The 22,300-nt window shown below is 37.5% G+C and overlaps 2 protein-coding genes across 2 annotated transcripts; both read right to left on the reverse strand.

The window, feature by feature from the left end:
* Positions 1-132: 132 nt before the first annotated feature.
* On the reverse strand, positions 133-10,497 carry LOC135692962 (protein DD3-3). Its single transcript, XM_065211329.2, has 8 exons — positions 10,254-10,497; positions 9,286-9,363; positions 7,614-7,971; positions 5,752-5,964; positions 4,440-4,809; positions 4,050-4,112; positions 2,335-2,705; positions 133-1,634 (listed from the first exon to the last, which is right to left on the reverse strand). The coding sequence occupies exons 1-8, from the start codon at positions 10,398-10,400 to the stop codon at positions 1,258-1,260; spliced, it is 1,977 nt and encodes a 658-aa protein (XP_065067401.2). The 5' UTR covers positions 10,401-10,497; the 3' UTR covers positions 133-1,257.
* Positions 10,498-12,082: 1,585 nt separating this feature from the next.
* Positions 12,083-20,391, reverse strand: LOC135692961 (protein DD3-3). Its single transcript, XM_065211326.2, has 8 exons — positions 20,126-20,391; positions 17,975-18,052; positions 16,949-17,306; positions 15,952-16,164; positions 15,451-15,823; positions 15,264-15,326; positions 14,318-14,688; positions 12,083-12,737 (listed from the first exon to the last, which is right to left on the reverse strand). The coding sequence occupies exons 1-8, from the start codon at positions 20,270-20,272 to the stop codon at positions 12,361-12,363; spliced, it is 1,980 nt and encodes a 659-aa protein (XP_065067398.2). The 5' UTR covers positions 20,273-20,391; the 3' UTR covers positions 12,083-12,360.
* Between the last annotated feature and the right edge of the window lie 1,909 nt (positions 20,392-22,300).

Raw genomic sequence — 22,300 nt, forward strand, 5'->3', positions numbered from 1 at the left:
TTATTATTGTTTTACCAACATGTTTCGCAAGAGCCCCCTTATATTTTGATAGCACCACACCTTCGGATAAATCCTTAGAGTGTGCTCTTAGAAGTTTAAGGAAGAATCATAAATAGATAAACGACAAACAAATCTTGTTGTTTCTCGATTTAAGACGAAACTTCGGAATGAACAACGTTATCGAGTATATCAGAACCAGCTGCAGTTAAAGGTGGAATAAGGATGATCAAACTCATTACACGTGCGGAATATTGGATGAAATTGATTGTTGCATCTACCGCACCTGATTGCAGCATTTAATCTTTTATCATCATATTTAGAAAAGACGTCCAAGTATAATACAGAAAATCACGTTAATCGATTTGTAAAAACGGTCAAGGCATCAAACATAATTGCAGGAAATTTCAATACCATGTTTTCTCATAACTAGCCAACATAAATGACCCAAAACATATCAAATGTTGAGAAAATATTACGAAAAGGCGATTCAACTATTTGCTTCTACTAAGTCCATTCATACCCAGCTAGAAAAAACCTGCCTAGAAGCAAAGTAGGAGTAGGAGAAAATATAATAATATGGACTAGAGACTTGAAAATATGAATTGCCAATTTTAGAGACAAAATGTAGAATTTCATACTATCTTGAAATTTTCTGAACAACATGCAATTTATACCTCTTCTTTACATTAAAACATGTTTTGACGTGGTTTTATACGGGGCCAAAAACGCTTAGAGCAAATACATATATAACTTACAAAATACGAAATACGAAATATGGGGGGTTACGAAAGATAATTAGCATGGGCATAAAAACTGACAAGTATAAAATAAAATACGAGTATCAAAATTACATTAGAAAGCAAATTAAATAAATTATTTCATACCATGGTAAATAATTGAGTTTCGATTTATATACAGCTTGTTGAATTATACGCAATCATAAAGTTATAAAATCTGCATTGCATGAAGACCGACAAAACATGTGGTTAAAATACGAAGCGAAAATGGTCCTTTAAAGATAGTTCAAAAGATGCTGGTACAAAACGAATGCAAGTGAATATAATACCTTAACTTAGAAATACAAGGGACCTGGGAAAAGACAGAGACTGAAATATGACCAAAGAAAGTAGAAAATCGTAACGACGATGAGTTTAAAGCTCGAAACCCTTTCATTCATATTTTGTCGGTCTATGATACAAATTATTAATCTAGAGTTAGGTTATACACGATTGATACTTCATCGTTATCGATTAAGACTTATTTCACCTCGATGGTTCCTTTTTGACTTCTGTTTGTGAAGTTGTTATTCCTAGTGCATATGTAATGGTACATACCCTTTGTGAACTCTACAAGCATACCTCCAAACGAGGCTGGTGCGTTGTTCAATAGGTTATTCATTGGTGTTTTGCTTTCTACTGAATTTGCTCCACATGTGCTGGACTTCATGCAGAAATAATATCCCGAGCTTCCAAAGGTAACCGCCACATCCTCATTCGACAGCTTCTTTACGAAATTCGAGTCTCCAAACGATGACCAATGAATTTTGGCTCCTTTAAACATTTTTGCATTTTTAAACGGGACCGGGTAATTTGTATTGAGATTTTTAACTTCCATAATGTTGCTTCTATCAGTCCCTAGTTAGAAATAAAAAAGATACAATAGGTGGAACATTGCAACAGAATCTGCTTGAAGCAAGCTGCAAAAATTAAGGAAAATGCAATCATAAACGTAGCACTACAGAGAATGTCACTGAATCTGTTTCAAAAGACAAGGCTGGTTAGAAGTCATATCTGCGTAACATCACCTTTTTGTTGATGATGTTAGGCTTGTGTTAGGGTAAGGGCCGGGAGCCTATAGCGAAGCCCTAACGAAGGAAAGGAGGGAGGGGTTTAGAAAAGAAGGAGGAAAGATGAAGCTTGTTTATTCAAGCTTTCAATAAAGATAGGATATTAGAGTCTGGGAAGCAGAAAGAGGGTAGAGCGTTCGAAAATTCATAAGATCATGGGGAAAAGGATGAGTTGTGGGAGGAAGGGTGGATTGAATCATTTTGCAGTCGTAAGAGCACTTTGCCTTGTTAAGGTTTATTTGAAATAAATAGAAAAAAACTAATGCATTCAAATCGGCTAAAACTTAAGGGACAAACTCTTCTCCATAGTTTCGCCATACATTGATTTGCTGCTTTTTTGGAGGATATTTATGACCAAAATGTATAGTGTTACAAGTAGAAAAAGTTATCGAATCGAATCCAAATATTTGGCTTTAAAAACTAAGGAAAATATTGAGGAAAATTATTTAAAAATTGGCATTGCAGAATTGGCATTGCTAAGTTATTACCTCCAGTTCCTTCACCGGCATCACCAGTCTGTCCATCGCCCCCGGGGGCCCCATTATTGTGTGTATTAGACCCAGTCCACTGGACATGCACCAACTCCCCTTCTTTTATCGTTAGATTTGTTGGGAAGAAGTCGTACTCGACAGCTGGGTAGACCTGTACGATGTTGCCTCGTTTTCCACGAACTCCCAAGTTATGTATTGTCTTTGAATCGAGACTTGAGGAAGGACGCTTTTTAAGAAGAAACAGATGTGTTCTATCTTGGAAAGTGCGACCATACTGCGCCGTGTTCATTGCGAGGCGGAGTGGCGTATTGCTGACGCCAACATCAACTTGTGGGTTGTTTTCAACAGGAGACAACACACCGGTCAACCTGAAAGAGATCGTAGTTACAGTGGTGGCGTGATCTTACTTAAACAATGGGAAGATTGCATCACAGCTGCACAAAAAACTGGGAGATGTTACCCGATACCCTTAACCTATTTTATTGCAGATCAGACTTAAAACATTCGAATTTAAAGCCAGTTTTGTTAGCTTCTTTATGGTTATAGAAAGAAGCCTACAAAAGTTAAAATTTATAACCCTACTGGAAAACATGTCTAAAGCTTTCTATGAACTGAATGTTTAAGCGCGTTCATGTTGAACCCGTAGTTTGTATGTTGTAGACATTTATCTTTCGAGATACACCTTCAGATTATACTAAAACCTTGTTCAATTGAAAACCATGAAAAATTAGGTTGCTATAACCCTCCCTTTGAGCTGGAAAATTTCTGTAGCAGGCATCAAATAAAATCTAATAAATATACTAGATTGCGTGCGGTACAATATAATGCTATAATAACGATCAATGTAAGTAAATTGTACCAGGAAAAAAACCTTTTTAAATGAATAACGACGTTTCGAGCATAGCCGTTACCCTTAAAACACAACAGTTTTGTCGCAGAGTCAATAAGAGGCAAACTGCTCATTTGTCACTCTTCGAACCCGCCCCCCCCCCCCAACCCGATCCCTAGAAGGTTGTTCTCTAAAAGTGAAAATCTGCAGACAAAATACAAATATCAAAATCAAGAAATGAATAAGCAGTTGACAGTTGAAATACTCTAAGCTACTCTATAGGAAGTAGTCGCATAACTTTTCTACTCGCTTCACTCACAGGGGAGCTCCTCTTCGCTTATATTCAAGCGCCAAAGAACTCTCTCTTGGCCCTGACTAATGGCACTAACAAACGGCATAGTTTATTTGCAATAGGAGGCGTTTTCCCGTATTTTTAAGGGCGTGGTCTGCAAAATTTTTTTCATGTGGGTAACAATTGGAGGTACTTGAAAACAATATCCTGATAAAATGGCACATCTCCGTCCAGTCGGACAAATATACAGTACTACACTACGTATCGTCCCGTGAGGCAAGCTGGCGGTTGGAATCGGTCAGTAGAATTACTGGCCTAAAACCTTTGGCGTGTAAAAATCGAACTTCTCAGTATGGATTTATAACCGCGAATAAGAATAACATGATCAAAGATTCTGATGTGAAGACATTTAAATTACTTCTAGATATCAATGATGTCAATAGATATCGATGTCATCAATGACACTGGCATTATACTTTACCGCATAAGTTTCATCTGGGGGAAGCTTTCTTTGCTATTCAGCCAGACATTACGAACTCGATAAGATTTTACGAATCAGCGACCAATTGAAACAATTGTTATGAAACAAACCTGTTCAAATTTGATTTTGAATCCGTCTTGACTGGATCGTAATCATCAGTGGAAATATTATACCTACAAGAAACAAATAATGTTTGAAGAAATCAAGGTTCATTCTTGGTAAACACACGTTTTAACCCTAGATGATTGCTTTCTTTATAGTATTTTCAGGTGTCATTTAATCCTGCAATTGACTAAGGTATATTTCGGTATTTGTTTAAATGTCAGCTCTAGCAATTCACATTGATATGTTCCATTATTGGAAACAATTATACGAAATAACATGCATAATTAGCCTGTGCTTATGAATAATTATGCCTTTGCTAAATGGAAGAAAACAAACGCATTTAAAATCACGAATTATAGTATACACGACCGAACAAAAACTAGCATTAAACCTACCTAAGTCGTAAAACGCATCTCTGGGTATCTCCAGAAGGAAAATAAGGCAGTTTCCAAGTGTACCTCAGAGGCTGTCCACCCATACCGTTACCAAGGTGATTGTCACGTGACCACATTGCTTCCTTGCACTCTGGTTTATCCAATGCAACAAGACATTCTTCTTGAGTACTATACAGAGCTCGACCCCAAATTAACCTAACACTATTACTAGAAGCTGCGAGACAGGACGGCTTTGTTTTGTACTGCGTAGCCTTTTCTAGGAAATTATGAAATTCCATCCACTGTCCACTGTTATCTTCGCAGTCTTTCTTGTTATTATACTCTGTGGCAATTTTATATTTTCCGGCACTGTCTTTACTCATACATTCATCTAGAAAGCAATAATAGCATGGTTAGATACAATGAAGACCGAGGCCTAAAGTAATAAATTCTAATATAAATTCTATAAATGTTTTAAAAATATTTAACTACTCTCATTTCAGTCATTCGCATGCTGATCTAAATCTAGCTTCTGATTTAAAAATTTTTCAAAATATATACGAACTTTTAAAAAATTATTGTAAATCTTCCCATTTCCCTTTACCTTGTATGAGCCCCCTCGAATTAGCCCCTATCTGAAAGCTGCCTTAATCAATAAGTAACAAGCAAGCTTATTCGTGGATTTATGGTCATCATCATCATCAAGTATCAAGTACCATCTTCTATCAGAAGGTTGGCTACCATGACCCTCCAACTATCCCAAAATCTGAGTTTTGGTTTGTTGTCATGGTCATAGATAAAACATGTTATCGCCATCATGTCAATTGAAAAAGAAAAATAAGCATGAGCGATTGGTTCTGGTTGTTTCGAGACGGCGCCAACTATACTATTTATAAAAAATATGAGCGAGAGCTGGAACAAAAAGATAAATGTATGAATAAAAGATATGAATGCAAGAAAGAGCTTGACTTGCAGTCGAGCATGGACAATAACACTTTGGGTACAATATAATGCATTCTTCAATGAGTTTTATTGATCTTAAAACGCATTAGCTGATATACATATAAAAAAGTTTCAATAAAATAATATATGGCCCCTTTAATAGTGCTTTTCGTTACATATTATTCTGGTGTTCAGTATTATTTCATAAGCAATGAACTGTGTGATACAACAATTATTCGTGTTTCCTCGATAGCAAGTCATCTTTAAGCTAAATATTGATAATTATTAGTTTCGATATATCGAACACATTATACCTTGAAGAACCTTAAATTGACAGTATCTGCAATGATAGATTCAGTGAGTAAAGAATGCGACATATCCATATACATACGTTTAGATTTGACGTTGAAACTTTCTCTCTGATAGAAAGAGCATCTTGATGCATTCTCAGCGAGAACGGCAATGTCCTTCCATTCTGTGGGGTGCCAATATGGGAAGTAATCCCGCTCCTCTGGGCATTCATAGCCTCTCCTGTTTCCATTAGGGTTCTGCCTGGTATACTTAGCTGTGTCTCCTCGCAGATTTTGATCAGCAGTGAAAAGACCTGGAAAACAGAAATGAAAATGTGACAATGTTATCTCAATATTCATTTTTAGGAGGAATGTTGTCAGGAGCGTAACTACCTCTTTCAACGAATGTTGATAACGTCATTTCCACGAAAGAGTGTGAAGCACAGCTTCTACTAAGATAAACAGTGAACGCAAAAAACATTCCATTCATGAGCATACTGCTTCGAATATTTGTCTCAATTTGATAAATAAATGCTTTTTGCATAAAGCTCTATTTCCAGTCAACCATTCTGCTTTTTGCTGACAAAATAATGAATCTCCAGAGCATCTAGTTGATGACATAAAAAATATCATGATAGCCTCTGAGAGAACGTCTGCGCATTTTGGAAATGCTCACAATAGGAAAAAGAGGGCTAAACATTGCAGCTTTTTCAGCTATCTGACTGAATCTTAGATTTAGGAGCAGAAAGCACATTTTAAACACAAATCACTGAGAAATTCAGAGAACTGACACAACTTTAAAGAAGTAGAAATAAGTGAAATAGCATTAAAGAGCCTTAAAAATATCATTCTGACAATTTCGTTGTGAATGTGAATCCAACACATTGTCAAGTGGCATTACATCATGCTTTGCTCTTGATGTTACATCTCCTCCACATGACTTGCTGATGGTCAGGTGACCGCCATGAAATGTTGACTATGTGGGTGTTATGTGCTGCCATAGTTTACATAATAAAGATCCAGTGAACTTTTAATATGAGTAAGTCTTTATCAAGAAAAATTTTATGACAAAGACTAGACAATGACAATGACAAAGGCTATTCTACTTTTGAATAAAAACCTCTTGGTTCTATTCTAGCCCTATTCTATAAAGGCACATTATTAATACAATTGCTGTATTTCAAAATTCATTTTTGCAATTGTTGTCATACTTAAGGATCTTACTTCATATTTCAAGTACATGTTGCTATCTTTTTAGCTATACCCTTACTAAAACAAAAATATGATTCACTGTGTCAAACTGAAGTACTGTAGCATTACAGTTCATGATAATGAGCTTCACTCAGAGGATTTAAACAAGTATTACAAGCTGTGTTTTAAGTGCTACATACCTTATGCAACTTAGAAATTGATAGATTATGATGAAATGTTCATTTGACCTATATTTATTTTTCAGATCAGAAGCACTATTTTTCAGATCAGAAGCACTTTTTCAGATCAGAAACACTTCAGCTCTTTATGGTCAATTAAAAATACCAAGCAAGTCCTATGATCTTGAATTTTGTTAATGTTCCATAGAAATACAGTTCTGAGTAAGAGTTGATCAATAGCTTTAATAGCAGGAGTTCATCAGGTATTTCAACAGTGGGTTCATAAAAATATTAATTGTAGTATTGTCTAAATTAACAGATATATTAATTGTAGAACTGTCTAAATTGAAATAGCAACATCATCTTAAATGATGAAAAACTTGTCAATCTGTCTGTTCAACATTCCTTCAATTTCTTTTTTAAGTGACGGCATGGTGACATACAAAAGGCACATAATTAGGTAAAAAGAAACATTTTGCCAACAAGTAGAAAGAAGAAATACATCTATGAACAATGTCATCATTTTTCCACTATATGCCCCTATATCACACCAACAACAATATTTCCTCTTTAAAAATAAACAAGGTAAATACCTTTATTTCTTTTTCTTACATTGCATTTTTCATACCACTCCCAGCGCTCTTGCAAAACATGCTGTATGTTTAGATTTCCATCTCTTCTTGCAATAGTCTGAGCAGCCATTTCATTCTTTGGTCCACCTTGAAATGTAGGCGTCCCTGTGGTACGACCATTTCTTAACTTCATCTTGTGTCCATTTGGGTAACTCTTATCAGGCTGGCATAGATACTGGATAACAAGGTTACAATTAACCTTGTGGGGATCAGTGTCTTCATTCCCTCCACAACCATGCTGGTTTGTCCACTCTATGCTCAACAAACTTCTTCCTTGGCTTTTGCTGGTCTTTGATTGAGAACTGCTCATGAAAAACACCTGGAACACAAATTTGTTTTATTGTTTGCCACTACAAAAATAAAAAATTATAAAAATATTAAGTATTCTCTCCAAAATTCGAAGTTTATGTTCTTGAGACCCACCACAGAAAAATTTGATTCAAATTTGGCCAACTATTGCAAAAACTTAATAATTCAGGAACACAAATATATACAAATTTACATATAATGGAAATAGTTTAGACACTTGAATTCACTCCTAGCAAAGAAGTTCATTTCAAGATTAACGAAACAAAAATGGACTAAATTCAAATGAGACGAAAATTGGTCACAACGAAATTTTTGGCATTGAAAATTTTTGATAATTTGTATAGAAAATTTGTTGAAACTCAACGGGAAGCAAAATTTATAAACTAACTTTTCCTATTGGAGTAGTCTTGTGCTTTCAAATCTTATACTTATATCAGGGACGGCACCATTAAATTGAACCTGGAGGGGGGGGGGGCTGAGAATCAAGTTTAGTGACGTAGGAGGACCCACTGGTTGGGTTCAATGCCCAAGAATTTTTTTGAGATTCAGCCTTCTAGAATGGCTAAAAATGCATCTCCCAGGCCAAAATTTAACAAATTACTAAACCACTCAGAATAGACAATTCGACAATTCTTATGCTAGAACTCTAGTGACAGACGTCGGGGAAAGAAAGAAAGAGACACTTTGGTTCAGAGTGCACATCGATGTGAATAACAAGAAGCTGTTGCATTGATTTTACTTCCTGAACAGAAATGTGCACCTACTTTGTCTCTAGTAATTTCAGTAGGCCATGTTTACACATCCAAAATGCAGACAATGCAATGATACAGAAAATTATCTAGTACTGAATTGATGCAAATGATAGACAGAAAATAGAAATATACCTAAATGAATTAGTAAATTCAGTTTGTTCTTTTTTTTACTCTTTTTCCAAAAATAGTTAAAAAAGACAGTCAAAATTGTTTAATTTTTGAAAAAGTGGCATCGTGCCTGCATATTCACACTTACACTTTTAATTAGATTCTGTCTATGAACTTTCATGCCATATAGATACAGAGTAGAGACTTTTTGAAATCTAAAAGCATCTCTTTTGATCCTACCTTTGCATAAACTTTAATTTGCTTTAATTTGGTTTTCTTACATGCTGTTCTGTGTGAAAAAGCTGCCTGGGGGGTTGAATGCTCAAGCCGCCGAAAATTTATCTGATGAAGTTTTTTGTTGCTAATGTACTAGAAACTTCACATAGGCAATGTAACAAAACTTTAGTCAAAAAAATTTATTTAAACTTTGAAAAATAATACCATATTGCTATATCACTACTTACCTCATTAAACTGGCCATCCTCGTTACTAAATGGCTTGTCTGTTTTATCTCCAACATTGTATCCACCTCTATTGTTATTCTAAATGAGAATTTGAAAACTTAATTATCATACAATTAATCATATTATCAAACTTAATTAATTATAAACAACAATGTAAACTTCTTTATTGTGTCCATAAATACACTGAATTTCTATTCACTTCTATTTCAAATCAGATAACAATTGTGCACCTCATCTGGTCTTAGAATTTCCTTTAACAACAGATCACACTCTTTTACTCAACAAAACAAAAGAACCCAACAATTTTTGTTGAAGCTTGATGTTCTCATTTTTAAACATTATTTGAAGCTCTGGTGTTCATAATATTGTCTTTATTTAGACACTATTTTTTTACAACTACGTAACATCAAATTACTTCTAAGACCACTGAATAACAACTTTGTAAGACATTTTGAGCAGCATATGGTTAAGACATCCCTCTAATAAATGCCCCTCTTTTAGGAAACATAAATTTAAATAATGTCTTGGGGCTAGTTAATGAATTTACCGTAACAACCAATTTGTATCGTGGATCTATTTTGGCTGAAAAGTTTCAGAGGATTATAGCTTTTGAAGGGGTGTGTGTACAATTATGCGGTGGAATCAATTTAAAATAAGACTGAACTGAACTTCAGTTATAAACCTTTCGATAGGTTTTCAAATGGGCTATGGTCAGGGTTAGGTTAGGGTTATATGGAAACGTACGGTGCGTTTCTAGGATTGTGTCAAAATTTTGACCAACAACTATGTGGCCTAAATATAAAAATTTCGATTAGGTGCACGAGAAAAAGTAAATCAAGGTTGACTTCTTAACTCGTATAAGTTATGCAACAAATGTGTAGAAAATCAAGGTCAAATAGATCTAAATAATTGACAGCTAAAACAATTAAATTTCTCTATAAACGCGAGCCCCCATTCAGATCACTGACCTGGGAGTCGAAAGCCCTATTTCCATTGGTCCTCTGTGCTGACCGCTCGTTCAGTCTGTTGTTCGATCCTCGAGGATAGTGTAGGTATACATCACCGTAGGTAAATTCAATAAAGAGAAGCGAGAGGCAAACGGCTAACAGTTTCATGATGTCGAAGAGAGTAATGGTCCCCTCAAAAATTCCAGATTACTTTGGCCAGCAAAGCAACGGAATGACAGTCAAGGAAGTGACATAGCCTCGTTTTACCTCCACTTCCTTGAGTTTGGTACCATGACATCACATACCGCGTGATGCCGCATATTTAGTACCATATAAGGTAAACTACATATACATACCTTAGAAAACTTAATCCTGAAAAGCGTGGGGGCTATGACCACCTTTGGTACAGAACTTGTATGTATAAATTAAAATGGCTACATACAAGTAATTTCTTTGCCATCGACAACTTCTTGCCATTAAAATCTCAACTTGTGCTTTTTAAGAAAATTACAAGTGATCAAAATCCTACCAAAACAGTCATTTCATTTAAAGTTGCACAAAATACTTAAATGTACCACTGTTTAAATTGTGGCAACGTCTAACCAAAAATAACATTTTACTTTTTTATGTTCAGGACGGAAGACTATTGTTTTCTTTTCATGTTAATAAAAGAAGATATATCCCCTAGCTTAAATCGATTTTAGATGGCCTAGTACCTGTACGGCTCTACAGGAAAGTTATCTTATGAAAAAATAAGCATTGGACAGATCCGGCTTATGCTTTTTATAGTTGAAGGCCGTGAAATAATTTATATAGATTTGTTAGAAAACATCATTCAGATGTATGCAAATACGGGGTTCTGAAAAATCTTTCATTCCGACCAGCATGGAAGAGCAATATTTCTTTGTCTTTGAAATTTTTCCGCCTCAATTTTTCATAAGTAATAGTTCCCAAGTAAAGTAGCCCAATTGATCACAGGTATCATAGACAAAGTCAAAATGGGCTCAAAAAATCTGGCACGATTCCGAAATTATATTGGAATTGGTGCAAACAGTATTCCAATGAAATGGGTGGCATACTTGTTGATTTAAAAATGTTCCATTTTTCACACCTTTCCTCAATATTGTATATAGCCCCACCTACTTTCTTATGAAAAAAGATGCAGAAAAAAGCTCTCTTGAAGATGCACCGTATTTAGTGAAGCAGTTTCTACAAGGGAAGCTTGAACAAAAGAAGGTAGCCTCGTGTTAATTTTGTACTTTTCCATTTTACAGAGGGGAAAACTGTCCTTGATCCTAAGCAAGAGTAAGTGGATGAAAAGCGGGATGCTGGTATGAATTTTATTGAAAACAGATACATTTTAAAAGTCAAAGAGATGAGCTGAGCATCCCAAGCCTCTGCCCTTAACAGGCCCGTCACTACAGGGGGTGGTCGGGGTGTGACACCCCATTGCAAGAACGGGGAGTTTTTAGCAATCTATTGGTGCTTAGTCAGTAAATTTCCAAACATGTCGGCAAAAAAAGGATAGTTCATCCGGTAAATGGGACTTAGAAATCCCCCTCCCCCTCCCTTTCCTTGAGCGCAATAGTTAGAGATTGGTCTGGCCCTTGATATAGTCAAGCTTTCTGCTCCTATCTCTCCCAGTGTCCTAATGATACATTTGAGCTTGACGAGACACGTTGAGACTCATTCCTGAATAGAACAGTAAAATTTATTTCTAAAACTATAACATCAAATGGCCTTTTGAATGAATTAAGAATTTTCGCGGAACTGGTTGGTAAAGTTAAAAATTGACGCCGTTTTAAAATATGGCCGTGAAACTAAGTAAATACAGAGAAAGATAACACAAGTCTAATGGCTACTGTTTGAGTGCATTACTTCAACTGATGATATAAAAGATTAAAAGATAAATTAATGCAAACAGTTTTGATTGTAGTGAGTAGCACTAATATTGCCTAGTTCATTGTCGTTTAAGGCCCAGTACCCTCAGTAACATTCTAGGCATAACAGAAGGATTCAAGGCACCCGAAAAGGGAATGTTTCTACATAAAATTGAGAACCATGCAAAATAACGTGTAAATATTTAAAGGCAACAAATTGTCCAATCATGCCCACTCTTCAAGAAACACTATTCAACTTCGAGTGTCCCTTTTTGGCTTCTGTTAGTAAAACTGTTGTTTCTGGTGCAAATGTAGTGGTATTTGCCCTTTGAGAATTCAATAAGCATCCCTCCAAACGAGGCTGGTGCGTTGTTCAGCAAATTATTCATCTGCGTTTTTCCCTCAACAGACTCTCTACCACAGACAGCGTTCTTTACGCATCGATAATACCCGGAACTTGCAAAAGTGACTGCAATATCCTCGTCATTCAGTCTTTTCAAGAAGTTGGCATCGGCATAAGCTGACCAATGCACTTTGGCGTTTTTGAACATTTGTGTGTTTTCAAAAGGAAGAGGGAAATTGTTGTTGAGATCCTTGACTTCGACAAGGTTGCTACGGTCAGTTCCTGTAAAAACAAACTTATCATTAGCTACTGCTGCACATACAGAACACATTTCATTGATAAATTTTTTAAAAAAATTACTGATTACATTTGAAGGTAAAATTTCCTATCAATGCAGGCACTGCTGAGCCTGGGCTGGGGGCACTCTAGCCCCTCCCTTTTTGAAAAAATGCAAACATTTTCAGAAATGAGCCGCCAGAAAAGCCTTTTTTAATTCTGTTTTAGCCCCCACCACTTTTTCTAGACCCACACTTTTCTCAACGCTCTGCGGCGCCTTCAGTGTAGGTTTCTGATTAACCTATTTCAATCCATAACTGTTTATGAATATTTCCTAGCGCAGAGTTGTCGATCTATGTTCTGACGTTTTATACTCTGAAGAGTATCAGATGAAAAGCGTAAGAATGTTCTAAAATGTTTGCTTTTTTCAAAGCCATTTTTAAATTTTGTACCAGAAAAAGAATGACTTTTTAGTTGATCACAGACATTTTCGAACGACTCAAAAGAATGCACTACAAAGTTTTCCGTGGCAATTTGAAAGTAAGCATTTTACAGCATCAAGATGAAAGAAAACACCCTGTCAATTTGATATGCGCACAGTGGATTACATCCTTCGTTTATCATATCTATAATAAACCACGAAAGAAGGGAGTTTTTTTCCTATGAGACTCAAAAGAGACTTTTCAAAAGATATTAATTTTCTTTTTTCAAATATTTTTAAGCAACACGTGTTGAGGTGTTGTTTAAGGAAGGCCATTATTTCTTCTAGTAGAGTACTGTTTATCTTGAGTTTAAGTTTGTAATAAATGATTACAATTGATGATCGAGGAAAGATTCTCTGCTTTTTTAAAGGTCCTGCGATTGTCAAAACTGCTGATAAAATGGTGACATGAATCTAGCTGTTCTGTAATTTGATTGGTTGTGATCAAGTTACAAGCTACAAGCCCCTGCAACTTGTTCAATGACAAGGAACTCTAACTCATTGAAGATCATGCCTAAATTCGGAAGGGTTGATGCTGTTAGGTTTTCATTTTTTTATTCAATCGTTTCTGTATGGAATAGCTTGCCAGACAGTATTGTGATGCAGGCAAATTCGGATACCTTTTACAACCTATGTCGAAATCACCTCAGTAAATTTTAACGTTGTAGTTGACTGGGCAGACATTTGTATGACCCAAAAGGGTTGTTAAATGTAGATGTAATGATGATGATGATGACTTGAACGTTGATTGGTTTAGGCCTACAATCCTGGCCATAAGGTCAGCGGACTGAAGTAAAAATTAATAAAAATTGCAGTAGTACCCCAATAATGTTATCAAAACCCTTCAGCAACTGAAATGAGTAGAAATTGGTATGCCAAAATTGCCCCTGGGGAGGGGGGGGGGGTGGGGAGTGTATTTTTTCGAAAAGACTGCGATTTGCTAGCCAGTCCAATAATCTTGGCTAGAATAATGCTACCTAGACACCTCTCTCGAATAACGCTATTTATACGGAAACTATGTTAACCTTTGAACTGCGACATAGAGAATCAAAATTAAGGACTGTCCCCTTTCACGCCCTGCCCTCAACTATACATGACTGCATACCTCCAGTTCCTTCGCCGGCATCACCAGTCTGTCCATCTCCTCCAGGCGCCCCATTATTGTGTGAATTTGACCCAGTCCACTGGATATGTACCAGTTCTCCTCTTTTCAATGTCAGATTCGTTGGGAAGAAATCATACTCTACTGCTGGAAATGTCTGCACAATGTTGCCTCGTTTTCCACGGACACCCATATTATATATTGTTTTTGAATCAAGGCTTGACGACGGACGTTTTTCCAACATGAATATATGGGTGCGATCCTGGAACGTGCGGCCATATTGAGCAGTATTAATGGCAAGGCGAAGTGGGGAGTTGCTTCCACCAACGTTAACTGTGGGGTTGTTCTCGACTGGGGAGAAAACACCTTTGCTTCTGAAATAGAAGACAATTGTGAATTTAGAATTTACATCAAGACTTGAGCAGTTGAACAGGCAGTTATTACTCTTTAGTTTATAGAGGGGGCTGAAAAAGCTATTTCATCAAGTTTCCCACCCACTTAGAATCTCTCTCAGTCTGGCTTAATAACCACGAGGGACTGTTTTAGATGGTAAGCAGAGTTTTGGTAATTGCTACCCTGGGTACCAGACTCACTATATATAAAATATATAGTGGGTCTGGTACCCAGGGTAGGTAATTGCCAAAGACATTTTATTTGCTCATTCAAAGCAATGGTGCCGTGAAGAGGTACAATCTTAGTGCATTCCTTGGCCATTTTTGCATATTTATTTCTGACATGCAATCACTCCCACGTATCCACCCTTTGGCAGTTTGTGGCACCTGGGTACCACTTTACAAAGATTTGTCATGCCAAGAGATAGGCCCAAAGGTAAATCCCTTCTGCCAGCTAAATTACAAAATTACAAGCCAACCCCATTCTCTCGACCTCTAGAACTCCAGTCTTTAATATAAACTGTTCCATATCGATTAAGATCATTGGAATCACTTACGGGTCTCGGTTAAATCTCGAATCAGTCTTGATAGGGTCGTAATCATCTGTTGAAATGTTGTACCTGCGAACCAATCGTAAGAAAAATTATCTTTTTGCTATGTAAATCACACGATACTATTATTCATTCTTTACAAAAAAACAAATTACGAATAGTTCCAAATAAAATTTGATAAAAATTCACCAACCTTATTCGTAACACACATCTCTGCTTATCCCCTGAAGGGAAATGGGGTATGGTCCAGCGGTAACTCAATGGCTGGCCTCCTCTTCCATTACCAAGATGATTAACACGGGACCACATTGCCTCCTTGCAGTCTGGTGGAGGGAGAGCGACAAGACATTCCTTCTTCTGTGGAAAGAACAGTGTACGGCCCCAAATGTATTTAACCCCATTCCCGGAGGCTGCTTGGCAAGCTGCCTCGGTTGTGTGTTGTGGAGCACGTTCAAGAAAGTTGTAAAAATCCAGCCATTCGCCACCTTTGCTTTCGCATTCCTTCTGGTTGTTGTATTTAGAAGACAACATGTACTGACCAGTAGAGTCTTTCTCAATGCACTCATCTGCAATCGTAAATATGAATCGATTGTTCAAGGTAGATCGTCATACTTACAACATCTTGCATGCTAGTTTTGAGAAAATTGCACTTATTTAGAAATTAATTCTAGATATCAAACTTTAAAAAACTCACGTCGAGGCCTGACGTTGAAACTTTCACTCTGGTAGAAGGAGCATCTTGATGAATTCTCTGCAAGAACTGCAATGTCCTTCCACTCTGTGGGGTGCCAATATGGGTAATAATCTCGCTCTTCTGGGCATTCATACCCCCTCCTGTTTCCATTTCGATTCTGCCTTGTAAATCTTGCTGATCCTTTACGAACATTCTGGTCAGCGGTGAACAATCCTTCGTTGATAAAGACAACAATAAATGTGATAAACAGAAATGATAAACGTTTAAATTTGTAAGATGAGCATAAAATGTCAGGGCCTTGTCCATCTTCTGATAAGTTCTACATCGTGAAAAAGTTACGATATTGTGAAAAATCTCTTTTTACGATATTTGACAATTGATCGCATAATCTAATAGAACAACTAATTTCAAAATCGGTTCAAATCTTTTCGTAAATTGTCTGAGATCTAGCGACTGAATTTTGCCAAAAAATTATCATTGAGTTGCTCTGATTCATAAATTTTATGGGAAACAGAAAATATTTGATGGGAAAAAACTAATGCCTAGATGATCACATCTCAGCCAAAAAACTAACTTGTTTAATGATTTTGCACACTATTTCCAGGCACCGAGGTGTAGGGGGGGGGCTGGGGGGCTACCAGTATAAAGTATAAAGTATCAAACTATCAGAAAAGCCTCTTTTTATACGGTTTTAGCCCCCCCCCTCTTTTTTAGACCCCCTACTTTTCTCAACGCTCCGCGGTGTCTGACTATTTCAAGGTAATATGGCCCAAATAAGCGAATTTTAGAAAATGATTTTATGACAACATCGCTCAAACATTTTAACAACGTTTCTTGCAAAGTCACAAAATGCAGCGGGATGGCAATGGCATAAGCAGTATTTCGAAAACTATTGTTTACCGTTATGTCATAGAGATTGAGATACGTTATGTCATTTGGCCTAGAGAACAGGACGGTTCTACTCCGTGTATATCATCAAAAACAACGAGCTTCTCACCGTAGTTTCTGTCTCTTCGGCTACATTTGTCGTACCAGGCCCATTGTTCATGGAGCACTCTATTAGGGTCCAAGTCTCCGTTCATTCTATTGAGTGTTGTGGCCATTCTCTCGTTGGCTCGTCCCCCTCTGAAGTTAGGAGTAGCTGTCGTGCGCCCATTGCGTAGTTTGAGCCTGTGTCCAGCCGGTAACGAGTTATCCTGCTGACAAAGATACTGGATGACCATGTTGCAGTTAAGTTTATGTGGGTCTGTGTCTTCGTTTCCACCGCATCCATGTTGATTTGTCCATTCTATGTCCAAGAAGCTCTTGCCATTACCTGAAGGCAGTCTTGATTGAGCACTGCTTGTGAAAAATGTCTAAAACAGCGAATGAAGGATCAACTATACCACATTGCAAGCAGCAGATGGAATATAAGGATTGATGCAGATGTAAATCAAAGGACCTTACCAACGATGCCGAGTGAATGGAATTTATCTAACGTATTCTTTATCGTTGACAATTATATGTCTTTGCCAAAGTGGTGCTTTTTATTATAAGGCTTTTTGGAATTCTTAGACACCTATAATCTTTTGCAGTTATGATACACAATGGTACAAATGATTTGCAATACAATTAAGGTCATCGTCTTTTTACAGGCACCGCAGAGCGTTGAGGTAAGTAGGGAAGGGGTCTAAAAAAGCGGAGGGGGGGGGCTAAAATCGTATAAAAAGAGGCTTTACTGTTAGTTTATTACTTAATATTTGGCACTTTTTGTAAAAAGTAGGGAGCTAAAGCCCCCCCCAGCCCTGCTCCGCGGGGCCTGTCTTATCATTACATACCCAACAGTCTGTTCATTCTAAGCAAACAAAGCAGTATGCTGATTGGCTTATTGTCTAACCAATAGGCCAACACTAGCTAGTTTGATTTTGATTGAAGGTCGAATTTCTGTAAAGTCATATAAAGGCCTATAAAGGGAACACTATGAGGGGGACAAAAAGATTCTTATAGCAAAAGCAAACATTTTAGATAAGCTTCTTGAAATTACCTCATGGTATTGTTGGCTCTCGACGGTAAATGCTCTGTCAGTCTTGTCTCCAACATTGTACCCACCTCTGTTGTTGTTCTAGAATTGTTTAAGAATTTAGAGAGCAATCAAAGCTTATGACCTTGTATGATAACAATCGCAACAGAATTTATGATACTTCGCAACATACAGCCCCGACATCATAGCGATCGCAATACATTCAATTAACTTAAACAGCTTTACTCTAAAAATCATCAAACGAGATTTAAAAGATGGCAACAAAGTATGAAGATATGAACAGTTTTCTGGCGGTACAGAACTTGAAAATGGCTTAGAAAAAGCTTTCAGCTAATTTAAAATGTTTACTTTTTTCAAAGCCATTTTCAAGTATGAAGATATAAAATACGAGCAGCGATTCAACAAGGCAGTCGGCAAAAGTATTTTGCAATTTTACAATACTTTCCAGAGCAGCTAGCTGCTGGAGTCTTTTCTACAGCCGTTTAAAATTTGCAAAACCTTCTGTCTATTATGCTGGATGACTAACCGTGAAACGTGGGATGGAGGGAGTTCTTAAATAGAGTGGGAGATGATTTAGGCGAACACAAAAGCTGTTTTGATTCAGTAGCATTTTGTTATGTTTTATGACAAACAAAGAAGATCTGCTAATATGGATCTACTAATATGGATCTACGTGGGATGTGGAAAGGCTTGGGGCACAAACTGTAATCATGCTAGAACTGACATATTGAATTGTAAGGATTGTGTTTAGAAGATCAACAACGAGGATTAAAAAAAGGGCTGCAAATTGAAAACATTATTATTTTAAGGAAATGCAACTATTCGAATGAGGTTTGTTTGTACAAATCCCTATTGTATCGATTATAAATAATTATTGAAAACATTTAACAAAAGGCATATCATTTAGGGAACTCCAATGCCCCGAGAGGGTATCTCTAGGGAATGACAATAAAAAATTGTTAGAGATAGTCATCGTTTGAGACAGTTCAACATCAGTTGGCACTAGCTATATATACCCAGGGGCGTATCTAGACTAGCGGGGTGTGGGGGGAGGGGGGGGGAGTTGTACACCCCCCACTTTTGGAAAGTTGGTCGGTAATTTTTTCGGATGGTCGGTAAATGTTATAGATTGTCGGTGGATGCGTATCTTGATAGCATGTGGAAGGATCTCATTTGCTCGTAATTGACAAGATTATATTGATAAAACAGTTAAAATTCACAATAAGTAACTTTAAGATAAGTTATACATTGATTAGCAAAAGTTCAGTTTGGTCGGTAAAGTCACCCGTTTACACCTTTACACCCCTTCCCCCCCCCCCCCTCTTCGATGTTTATACCACCTAAAAGACCGAATTGCTTTCTGGCTTTAAGAAAATCCAGAAAAAACAGCTTGACAATACTGCACAGGGAAGGCTTTCGCGTTCTTTGAATATATAGATAGCAGATTTTGAGTAGAAGAGAATTTCGTATATAAATTATGCTACTCAGAATGACAGGTGTGTACCAGGCACCGCGGAGCGTTGAGAAAAGTGGGGGGTCTAAAAAAGTGGGGGGGGGCTAAAACCTTATAAAAAGAGGCTTTACTGGTAGTTTAGTACTAAATATTGGGCTTAAGCCCCCCCAGCCCCCCCCCCTGATCCGCGGTACCTGTGTACTGATACGATTTGCTAGGTGTGTACAGAGATTTTATTTTAATGGATAAGCTAACGATTGTGCCTTTTCACTGCCAATGATCATGCCCCTTGAGCATGAAATACCTTGAGATTGAGAATGCAAGTGAAAGCAAACCTAGGACCTACCTTTGCCACGGTTGAGCGGAAATAGACAAAATACTAAGAAACACAAAGATTGAAAGAACACAAAGCAAAAATGAATATTGTTAAATTCAGAAACTGCTGTTGCAGCATCTTAAAGAATGCTCTCTGCCTCGCTTAGCTTAAATTCTCTTAGTACTGCGGATTTTTTCGTTAAAGAGATCTTTTTACTCATGATCTTTTTACCCGTGCACTTGGAGTTGAAATAAGAATTTCGAACATCTATTTAGCTAAAAATCATTTTTATGGCAGTTAACGATAAAAAGTTACATGTAAGTTAATGGTTCTTCGAAGGGAATCTTCCTGCTGCTGTATAGTCTCGTAAAAGTAGAATACTTACTTGGGAATCAAAAACTCTGTTTGCGTTTCTTCGGTTTGCTGATTTTTCGTTCAGTCGATTGTTTGAACCTCTTGGAAAATGCATATAACAGTCGCCGAGGCAATACCCCACGAAGGAGAGAAGGAAGCCGACGGTAACGAGCTTCATCTTGCGAAATGGAACAGCGCCTTTTTCGCTTGCTCTCTGTTCTGGATTCGTCTTCAGTCAAAGTCGCAAGGAGCTCAGCGAGCAGTCGGTTGTTTTGGCTTTTTATGGTATGGTAGCAACACTTATATTTAAGCTCAAACGGAGGCCGGTTGTTTGTGTGGGCGCTTTTTGTTCTGAAAGTGAAAACAATAAAGCACGGAGAGCAAGGGATGGGCTTTGAGGGTATTTCTACGTGAGGGCGTGATTACTCACTGTGGGGATAGCGAAGATCTGATATGATCCTTTTTATGTAATTTTCGCGTGAAACCAAAACAAGAGGCAACCACAACTGCTAATAAAACTCCACGTTCCAGGTTGAGAAAAAGAGTGAGAGAGAGAAAGATGGCCGGGAGTGACACGGGGAAACGCGAATACTTTCCAAATGATTTTGTAGGGTTGGCGTTAGCTTTAATATCTTCTTCTGAATTTTAGGGGCATTTAAAATCTGAATGAATTCAAAAAGACATGATCTCCTGCCTTTTCTATCTGTTTTTCTTATAAGAAAATTTTGATGCTTCCAGACAATATCTTAAGGATTTAAGTGCCTGCGATGAGCTCTAAAAAAGCTCCCTATCTTACTAATATAAGGAGGGGGTATATTGAGAAGAAACGCTTTATGGAAAGAAGGGGCGTGAAGCTACCAAAAGAAGCCAAAGGACTACTGATGCTCTCTCCCAGCATCCAGCATCATCTCCTGCCTTTTCTATCTGTTTTTCTTATAAGAAAATTTTGATGCTTCCAGAAAATATCTTAAGGATTTAAGTGTCTGCGATGAGCTCTAAAAAAGCTCCCTATCTTACTAATATAAGGAGGGGGTATAATTAGAGGAGAAGCTTTATGGAAGGAAGGGGCGTGAAGCTACCAAAAGAAGCAAAAGGACTACTGATGCTCTCTCTTAGCATCCCCTGCCTTTCACAGAGAACTATGACACCTTTCGCAAAGATTCAAAACTCTGAACTGCAAAGCTTGCGCTATTAGGGATCTTGCTAAAACTGGTGTATGCATAGGCAATTGGCCGTTAATGAATAGAATACACAGATACACAGAGGTGACGAGCTGGGCTTTCGAAGTTTGCTTGTAATTTGAAATTTCGAAATACGAAATTTGGGCTTACTTTTCCCTACCCTTAGATCCAATGTGATAACAGAATTCAGCCAAAACATTTTATGCACACTAGTCACAGTAATCCCTGCCCCCAATCTATAGTCTTTACAGAAAAAAGGGTTGGTTAAAGTGATAGTGGGGTTATTTTTATGGCATCGGGTTTGTCCTGACATGGGCTGATATCAGATGGTAGAGACATTTTTTTCCAAGGACCTTTTGTAATTGTGCATATGCAAGTTGTCTTCAATTAGTTTCTAGAGGTATTTTTGGAATAGGTAGACTAGAAAGCTGCCCGATCTAATCTTATCCCGGTTCTAGAACACATTGTCACGCAGACGCCCTCTTAGTGCCCTTCCAATGCATTCTTATCCACGCACTGCCCGCAAAAAAGTCCACTGATGCTTTATCTGTGGGGGTGGGAGAGATTATACACAACCTCAAAACGGCAACAAAGAAAAGCAATTTGTTCAAGTTGTTACGCATACATTGTTGACATGTGAAGCAATAATAACAGTATTACATGCACTATCTTTTCAGTTTTGGGTTTGCCATGCAACAAAAGGATTCAAGATTTCCAAAGCATTTATCTTTGCTTGAAAAGGATGTTAGTATTATTCAGATTTTTGCGGGGTTTTTAGCGTCGTTCGCTAAAATCATTTCCACGGTAACAAGCAAATACACAAAGGAATTACAGATTCTGCCAATCGAAGTTCTAAAACTGTGTGGTCCTTGACCAATTGCCTCGACCGTAGACCGCGAGTCTCCCTTACATAATATCTGATGTGATGGGGATCGATTTGTTGTGCATCATGCTTTGAAATGCGGGGTCCAGGCCCCGTGGAACAAGGGGGGCTGGGAGGCTTTAGCCCCCCCCACTTTTTGCAA

The sequence above is a fragment of the Rhopilema esculentum genome, chromosome 3, assembly GCF_057945365.1.
Source record: "Rhopilema esculentum isolate cy_ngs chromosome 3, ASM5794536v1, whole genome shotgun sequence".
Lineage (NCBI taxonomy): Eukaryota > Metazoa > Cnidaria > Scyphozoa > Rhizostomeae > Rhizostomatidae > Rhopilema > Rhopilema esculentum.

Excerpts from the sequence above, each read along its gene's own strand:
- LOC135692961 (XM_065211326.2), bottom strand. The coding sequence starts at position 20,272 with ATGAAGCTCGTTACCGTCGGCTTCCTTCTCTCCTTCGTGGGGTATTGC. Across the intron at positions 16,165-16,948 it reads CCGAAGAGACAGAAACTACG|GATTGTTCACCGCTGACCAG; the intron begins GTGAGAAGCTCG and ends TTATCAACGAAG. Across the intron at positions 12,738-14,317 it reads TGCCGGCGAAGGAACTGGAG|GAACTGACCGTAGCAACCTT; the intron begins GTATGCAGTCAT and ends TTGTTTTTACAG.
- LOC135692962 (XM_065211329.2), bottom strand. The coding sequence starts at position 10,400 with ATGAAACTGTTAGCCGTTTGCCTCTCGCTTCTCTTTATTGAATTTACC. Across the intron at positions 7,972-9,285 it reads AGGATGGCCAGTTTAATGAG|GTGTTTTTCATGAGCAGTTC; the intron begins GTAAGTAGTGAT and ends TTTGTGTTCCAG. Across the intron at positions 2,706-4,049 it reads TCAAAATCAAATTTGAACAG|GTTGACCGGTGTGTTGTCTC; the intron begins GTTTGTTTCATA and ends GATCTCTTTCAG.